Source organism: Andrographis paniculata, unplaced genomic scaffold (genome assembly GCF_009805555.1).
Source record: "Andrographis paniculata isolate CXL003 unplaced genomic scaffold, ASM980555v1 Contig12END, whole genome shotgun sequence".
Lineage (NCBI taxonomy): Eukaryota > Viridiplantae > Streptophyta > Magnoliopsida > Lamiales > Acanthaceae > Andrographis > Andrographis paniculata.
Window position 1 is genome coordinate 5,916,402 of NW_026137402.1, and position 9,473 is coordinate 5,925,874.

Below are 9,473 nucleotides of genomic sequence, written 5' to 3' on the forward strand. Positions count from 1 at the left end.
ATTTATATTATATTAATATAATATATGTGATATTATTTTTATACCATTGCAGAAAAAGACAAATAATATTATATAAATTATAATACAAAAATAGTATTCTATTTGTCCCTTAATCTATTTTGCTCTGTTTCATAACAAAATATCTATTTTATTTCATTACCTTTATATCATACAATACTAATAGGGTTAATTTAATCTTTGTATTTTTATTTCTATTTTATTTTAATATAATATTAATATTTCTAAAATTCCGTGCAAAAAACAAATAAATATATAGATATGAGATAGAGGGAATACGTTCTTTGCCCAAATAACAGGTACAATATAGATACAAAAGTTTAAAAAATATATACTTAATTAATAACTAATAAAAATTCTAGTAAAATACTTACAATACAATAATTATATATTTTTTGGTTCTAACTAAAGGATTTAGATTACTGTAAATATAAAAATTCAAGTGAGTATAATTAATTAGTACGTATAATTAAAAAATGTATTAGTAAATATAATTATTATATAATACAAATAATTATAAATTAATATAATTAAATAATTTAGTTAAAATTATAAAATTAAGAATGTAATTAAAGTGTAAAATCATATTTTTAAAAATAAAAAAAAAAACAACCGTAAAATATAATATGTTGGTGATGGGAGTGAACTTTTGACCATGATGTTATGACTTCAAACCCTTTGGATTTACCTTGCCTCATCGTATCATATTCGTATAAACAATTAGATTAAAATTTTCATTCAAACACAATTATTTTGTACTCCCTCCATCATAGATAATATAAGCCTATTACCGTAAATACAAGAAGTTAGGTAAAATATAATTAGTAAGAAATTAAGAAGTGTATTAAGAAAAATAATTATTATATAGGAGTATTAAAAATAATTATAGATTAAGATTAAAATAACTAAATAGTTTAATTAAAATTAATTTTTTTTAAGATAGTATCTTTTTAAACATGATTAAAATGCATAATCACTTTTTCACAATAAAAAAAATAAATTATGTGAGACTAACAAAAATAATAAATATGGACGATGGAAAAGAGAGTATCAAATTTGTACCTAATTGTCATGTCAGCCGGCTTTAGCAACAACAAACCCATCATTTTTACTATATTTTAAAAATTATAAAATTATTAAAAAACCTTCAATATGAATGGAGTTGAGTACATATCTCAAGTCGAATTGATTTAAAATTGTACTTTTAAACCCACAATTAATATCTTCAATTGTACTTTGCAGGCCACCGTTATCAACAAAAAAATAAAAATAAAAAATAAAAAAAAAATAATAATAATAAATTGGCACATGTTCCGATAATGTTCAGCGACTCTGACAACAGTTAGTTGAGTCAATTAAATAAACAAAAAAAAAAAAAAAAAAAAGCCGAAATTGAATACTTATAACAGCAAATAATTAATTAGAATTATTTATGCAACAAACGTTTTCGATTACGCAAAACAACGCGTAGCCAAGCAAACAATCCTACGTAACTTCGCCTTTACTCTTCCTTCTATAAAGCCTTCAATTCGTCGCAGTTTGCCGGCGGCGGCGCCATGGACGACGGAGATCGGAGGAAGCGGAAAATCACCGAAGAAGATTCCGACGAGGAGAAGATGGAGCGATTCTTCGCCTTAGTTAAAAGTACTCGAGAATTGCGAGAACGAATGAATTTTGGAATTAAGGAGAAGGCCTCCGAAAATAAGCCGCCGGCGGCGGCGGTCTGGAATCCGACGTTCAAGCCGGAAGATTTTGCGGATCCGCCGGAAAAAACTGTGGAGAAACCAGCGGCGGCGGAAGGAGGAAAGAGGGGAAGCGATGGGGAGAAGGGCGGAGATGAAGAGTTGGACCTTAATCTTTCTCTCTAGTTTAATTTCTATAGTTAGTATTGGAGATTATTTTAAATACTTGTCTTGATAAATAATTAAAGGGTACCATTGACTATTTGTTGGAAAATGTTTTATTATTTATTATTATTAATTTTCAAATTTATTTATTATTTAAACAATAGTCTTACGTGGTTTTATATGACACGAAAGATTAAGGGTGTGTTCTTTTAATTATTTTTTTTCATATATTTTTTTAAAATATTAATATATTATATATATTTATTATTTCTATATTTTTACAAATTTTCATATTTTATATAAAAAATTACTTTTTAAAATTATCTTACAAAATAAACATATTTTAAAATATATATAAAAAAAGGTAGATTTCCATGAAAATTTTAATTGCTTATTTTGATTAGTAACTTAAACATTTAGATGTAAAAATTGTTTTTTTACATTGAGATTTATACGAGACAATCCGAATGATATATTAGTAAAAATAAAAGTAATCATACTTGTATCTTAAATAAATCACTTACTAGGAGTAAATTTGATTATAGACAAGTAACATTAAACGAACTATATAGAACAAATAAGACTAGAAGACATCGAAAGTTTATATACTTAAAAAAAAAAAAAATCTCACGAAACTCTTATGATGTATTTTATACAAATAATAGAATTGTAAAAATATAATAATAAAAAATAAAATTGTAAAAAAGAAGATAATTAGTTTGGAAAAATGTAAATTGGTTCTTCTGTTTTGTATAATAAAAAATTCAATGTGTATATAACATAAAACCAATTATAATTTATATATTTAAACAATTATATATATATATATATTACGTGAAAACGAGAAAGAGCAAATAAAGAACACATAGGTTTTACGTGGTTCGGTGACGGTGTGTCAACTTACGTCCACGGGCAGGAATCGGAGAGATTTTATTATACTAATTCAATTTACAATATGTCATCTGACTAAGAGCCATAGTTGTCTATTTTATAAGCACTCCAAAACACCCTAAACCATAAGCCTATTTTTTATTAATTAGGATAAGCCCAAAAGGAACCCTGTCAATTGAAACAACCATTTTGCTTTGGTTTAGGGTCGGGTAGACGGCTAAATCCAAGTCACGTTTCAACAATCTCCACCTTGACTTGGAGTTTCTCCAACTACCAAAGGTTCGTCAGTATCTCTCAGTCGTCCCCTTTCTGCCAGATGCCCCGAGAGGGCTTTACCTCCTGCGAATATTCACCAAGTTCAAGCAATGCTCAAACTTCTCCGTCGGTAGCGCCTTTGTCAACATATCAGTTGGATTGTGTTATTTAGCTATTTTCTGAATAGAAAACTTATCTTCCTCCAGAACATCACGGATAAAATTCAACGTTACATCAATATGTTTGGTTCTCTCATGATACACTGGGTTTTTAGCCAAACTCAAAGCACTTTGACTATCACAGAATAACACCGGTTTCTCCACCTTCAGACCCAAACTCTGCACCAGACCATGTAACCAAATACCCTCCTTAATACCTTCAGTCATTGACATGTATTCCGCCTCAATCGTCGACAGTGCAACCGTAGGTTGTAAAGTAGACTTCCGACTGACTGCACATCCAAACAGAGTGAAGATAAAACAAGTCAGTGATCTTCGTTTCACCAAGTCAACCCCGTAATCAGAGTTTGCATAGCCAGCAAGACCATCACCATGGCCTTTATCATAATATACAAGACAAATATCAAACGCTTCTTTCAAATATCGCAAGATCCACTTTACAGCTCCCCAGTGAGCTTTACCCGGATTAGCCATAAACCTGCTCACCACACTAACCGCATAAGCGAGATCTGGTCTCGTACATACTATGACATACATAAGACTTCCAACTGCACTTGAATATGGAACCGTCTTCATGTAACTAACCTCTTCATCTTTAGCCGGTATAGTGCTTCGATCAAGTTTAAAGTGTGCCGCCAAATGGGTACTTACCGGTTTGGACTGATCAACCGAGAATGCCTGCAAAACATTCTCAATATACTTTTTTTGAGAAACCCATAGCCGTCTTGTTTCTCTATCACGCCAGATGTCCATACCAAGTATTTTCTTTGCCGCACCCAAATCCTTCATCTCAAACTCAGAGCCTTCAAGTCATTAATTACAGCCATATTTTTAGCTGCAATTAACATATCATCCACATACAACACCAGATACACAAAGGAATCAATAGAAACTTTCTTCGAGTAAACACAGTTATCAAACTGATTACGAGTATAACCATTAGACACCATGAATGAGTCAAGTCTCTTGTACCATTGCCTCGGAGACTACTTCAAGCCATACAAAGATTTCTTTAACAAGCATACCTGGTCCCTTTTAGAACTGTAAAACCCGTCCGGTTGAGACATGTAAATATGTTCTTCTAGATTACCATGAAGGAATGCTGTTTTTACATCAAGCTGCTCCAGTTCCAGATCAAAAGCACCCACAATTGCCAAACGAACCTGAATGGTTTTGTGTTTCACCACAGGAGAAAAGACTTGATGGTAATCGATTCCTTCCTTCTGTGAAAACCTTTTTGTCACCAGTCTCGCCTTGAACCTAGCAGGTTCAACACTAGAAATTCCCTAATTTCTTTTAAAGACCCACTTGCATCCCACTAGCTTCACCCATTTTGGTAGTGCAACAAGATCCCAAGTCTTGTTCTTTTTAAGAGACTGCATCTCTTCATTCATTGCCATAATCCAGGTTTCTGCATCTTTACTTGCCACAGCTTCTTTATATGTCTTTGGCTCATCAGAGCCAAGATCATCACCAACCACCAGTGCATAAGCCACAGAATTCATGTCACATGTATTGACACATCCTGCAAACCTAGTTGGTTTCTGAACATTTCTCTTTCTCTTTCTTGCTGCTATAAAATCTTCAACCCCAATACCAACGTCATCAGTTTCCCCCTCAATCGGTTTCCCTTGAGGTTTTGACTGATCTGGTTGATCGGATTGATCAATAGTATTATCCTGCTGCTCTTCCTCTAACACAACTCTGTCAAGAGTCTCAAACTCCACCCTCTGGTTAGCACCACAATATTTTGTACCTGCAATACTCTCACAACCTCTACTCTGATCAAGCATAACAGATTCATCAAATGTTATATCTATGATAATAAGAAATTTACTAGGATTTTTACCTTATGTACACCACAGTCGATAACCTTTTACTCCTGTTGCATACCCTAGAAATATGCATTTTACCGCCCTTGGCTTCAGCTTACCATCATTCACATGAGCGTATGCAGGGCATCCAAATATTCTTAGATTAAAGTAATCAGAGGGTTTACCGAACCATACCTCTTGAGGAGTCTTTAAGTCAATTGCAGTTGATGGAAATCTATTAACCAGATAGCTAGCAGTGTTTACTGCTTTAGCCCAGAATTGCTTAGATAAGCCAGCAAATATGCGCATACACCTAGCATGCGTCATGAGGGTTTGGTTCATTCGCTCTGCAACTTCATTTTGCTGTGGTGTGTGTCGTACAGTGCGGTGCCTCACTATACCTTCTTTCTTGCATAAATCATCAAATGGAGCGTTACGGAACTCCAACCCATTATCAGTTCTTAGAGTCTTGACCTGTTTACCCGTCCGTTTTTCAACCATGGTCTTCCACTCCTTGAACTTCCCAAACACCTCATCTTTAGTCTTCATAAAGTACAACCAGACTTTTCTCGAATAATCATCTATGAAAGTGACAAAGTAAGAATACCCGCTCTGCGATTTCACCGGAGAGGGACCCCATAGATCTGAATGAACATACTCCAGAATTTCTTTTGAAGTATGATGACCGGTACTAAACCTCACCCTGCGTTGCTTCCCTTTTACACAAGCCTCACAGAATTGAATTTTACCTATCACATCCCCACCAAATAAACCCTGCTTGCTCAACACAGACAACCCTAACTCACTCATGTGACCTAATCGACGGTGCTACAAATTTGTCCTGTCATCATGTTTATCCAAGGACTGGGATACCGCTGCAGTTCCCATCACTGAACTGCCCTGTAGAAAATAAATTCCATGCTGCAGTTTTCCCTTCATCATTACCAGAGCACCTTTCAGGACTTTCACCCACTCACCTTCATCATGATATTTTAAACCATTCTTGACTAAAGTGCCAATAGAAATCAAATTCTTTCTGAGTTCAGGAACATACCAACAATCAAATTTCCTGACAGTACCGTCATGCAATTTTGTCTGCACTATCCCGCTTCCTTTTATGGCTAGAACCCCATCATCGCCTAACTTCACCGTTCTATTCCACTCCTTAAAAGAAGTGAGTAGATCACGAGAGAACGTCATATGGTGAGAAGCACCGGTGTCCATAATACAGGAATCAGCAGTACTAGCACTACACGCTGTCAGAGCTTCACCAAAGTCCCCATCATCAGAATTTTCTTGTACCACAGCAGCACTGCTGCCACTGTTACCAGAATCAACCTTTGTATTTCTCTTCTTCTGTGAACAATCCCTTTTAACGTGTTCATTCTCCTTGCAAAGATAACACTTAACTTTACTAGAGGATTTTGATTTTGAACGCGACCTTCCATTCCCGTTACCCCTCTCCAGTGGTCTTCCCCTACCTGCAAACATACCTGAACCAGAACCCTCTTCGAGAGAAACTTTTCTTTTCAATTCTTTGGAGATAAGGGCATCTTTCACGTCATTAACATAAATTGTAATTCTACCATATAACATAGTATCTACAAAATTCTCATATGAACCAGGTAGTGAACACAGTAGAATTAGGGCTTGATATTCATCATCTACTTTAACCTCAACTCCTTCAAGATCAAGAATGATACGGTTAAAGGTATCAAGATGATCCTTTACCTGAGTACCTTCGGACATCCGGAGGGTGTAAAGACGTTGCTTCTGATGTAGCCTGTTCGTGAGAGAGTTGTTTTGGTACTTCTCACACAGTTTATTCCATAACCCAAAAGTCGTTGTCTGATCTACCACCTCCCGTAACACCTCATCAGTAACTGACAGCAAGATCGCGGAATGAGCCCTTGCCAAAATCTCCTTATTTACCTCATCCTTCGTGTCTTTAGGAAACTTGTCTTCTCCCTCTAACGCAGCCGCACATCCTTGTTGAACCAGAAGTGCCCTCATCTTGACCTTCCAGAGCGTGAAGTCATTCGACCCATTAAACTTCTCTAGATCAAACTTATACGAGGACATCTTCAACCAATGAGATATGACTCTGATACCACTTGTTATAAGAAAATGAGAAAGAAAGCAAGTAAAGAACACAGAGGTTTTACGTGGTTCGGTGACGGTGTGTCAACCTATGTCCATGGGCAGGAACTGGAGAGATTTTATTATACTGATTCAGAGATTTACAATATGTCATCCGACTAAACCATAGTTGTCTATTTATAAGCACCCCAAAACACCCTAAACCGTGAGCCTATTTGTTATTAATTAGGATAAGTCCAAAAAGAACCCTGCCAATTGAAACAACCATTTCGCTTTGGTTTAAGGTCGAGTAAACGACTAAATCCAAATCCAAGTCACGTTTCAACAATATACAAATTAATTTAAAATGCACAAACTAATAAGTCTATTGTATGGATTCGTAAAATTTTTATATAAGTTCAATTCTCTAAATTTTTCTACATATAAATGAGTAGTGATGATGGTAATTAATTAATTATTTTTTTGTTAATATTCAATTCTAGAGTAAAAAAAAATCAAAGTAAATGTTTTTATCGGATCAATTGGGCAATGGGCCGAAACCAAAATATCAACAATATATATTTAATCATATATCTCCAAACTCTATTTATATGTATCTGTAGATAACATGTAACTTTATATAAAAATTAGAAATTATAAACATTGTTCTAGTTTTAAAATATAAAATAGATATAATATAAGCTTATATTTTCGAGGTGGCGTATTACGTGTACAACATTCATGCATGCATGCACGTGGCCACGACATGGACCCGTATACGTGTTCAAAAGAAGAATACGAGTCCACGTCATTATTATTTCTAAATATATAATTAGTTACCTAAGTTTTGTTTTCTACGACTAAATACACCATATTTAAATACTCAGAATTTTTTTTTAATAAATATATAGTGTTCTTCTTTTACAAAATTTTTAAAATAATAAAAGAATTATTAAAATTATACCATCTAAAAAATATTCACAAACAAAACATGCAAAGATATTGAGTCGAATGCAATATATATTAAACTCACTTGTCTTCTTCCTCATTTTTTTTTTCACTATAAATCCGTTTATTATTTTTTTATTTGAAATATTATATTAAACAATCATGTATAACTAAAACATTTAAAAAATAAAAATTATATATACTAGCAAAGAAAGCAGATTGCCTGCCTAACCAACTAAAGAGGAAAGGTTGGTGATGAGTCAGAAACTAACTTTTTTATATGTATGTATATATATATATATATATATTGAAATTTTCCACCTTCACAATCTCTTACTCTAAAGCCCATATTTTCTTTAACAACATTGGTGATGACTTGCGGGTTTATCGAGCACTTTCGGATAGCGATTGTGGATTCCCACGTTATAGAAAAAAAAAAAAAAAAACATTAGTGATGATGTGGAGCATTAACTTTAAGATAAGGCTGTATTTGTTTGTGGGTTTTTAATCCATATTGTATTACTACTATTTATTAAAATTTTTTAATTAAAAAAAGAAATATTAATTATATTATTTCAAAAATTAATTTTATATTAGAAAATAGAGGGCTCCCTTTATTCAATCTAATAATAATAATAAGTACAACATATTATTGGTTAAATTTATTCATAAGAAGTTAATTGTCCCACTTGAGAGAACAACTACACGGACGTTCTTCAAATGGGTTTAAACATCAATTAGGGCGTGTTTGTTTGAAATTTTTCGATAAATTCATACCAAATTTTACTTTAAAAAATATCAAATCAAATACTTATTTTTTATTTGTTATATTATACTAAAATTTAACTTTACATTCAAAATATCGCATTAATACTTATTTAAATCATATCATATAATTATTTCAATTCAAATTTTTTAGTATTTAAATTTCTAACTCAAAATCTAAATCCTTAAACAAACATACAATGGTAAAGATTTGACTTCATGCTATTAATCATTCACTTTTTTCACTCCAAGTATAATATTTACCTTAAAAATATTAACACAAGAGATAAATATATATACAAGTAAAACACATCCAGATTTTGTTTTATTGCTTTATACTACTATTTTTATTTTTTCATTTTTGTAAAATATATTATAATTTGTATTTTAAAGTAATTTTCTAATATGTGTACAAAATATGTAAGTTATCATTTTATTTTATTTTTTGTTAGATAATGATTATATGAAAATTCTCCTAAAAAAAGGCAGCATTTTCAGTGGTCGCTTTGGGACTCTAAAGTCCATAATTAGGCTATTGTTATTTAAATATTTGCATTTGTAAAATTTAAATAAATCAATGTGTTTTTTATGAACAAACCTTCAAATCAGCATGAATTATTGCCTGTATTAGGGTTCTTATTTATAACACTTCATATATTTACATAGTACTATAATAT

The 9,473-nt window shown here is 32.5% G+C and overlaps 1 protein-coding gene across 1 annotated transcript; it reads left to right on the plus strand.

The window, feature by feature from the left end:
• The first annotated feature begins 1,423 nt into the window (after positions 1-1,423).
• On the plus strand, positions 1,424-1,964 carry LOC127254654 (protein NIM1-INTERACTING 3). Its single transcript, XM_051279883.1, has one exon. The coding sequence runs from the start codon at positions 1,575-1,577 to the stop codon at positions 1,884-1,886; it is 312 nt and encodes a 103-aa protein (XP_051135840.1). The 5' UTR covers positions 1,424-1,574; the 3' UTR covers positions 1,887-1,964.
• The last annotated feature ends 7,509 nt before the right edge of the window (positions 1,965-9,473 follow it).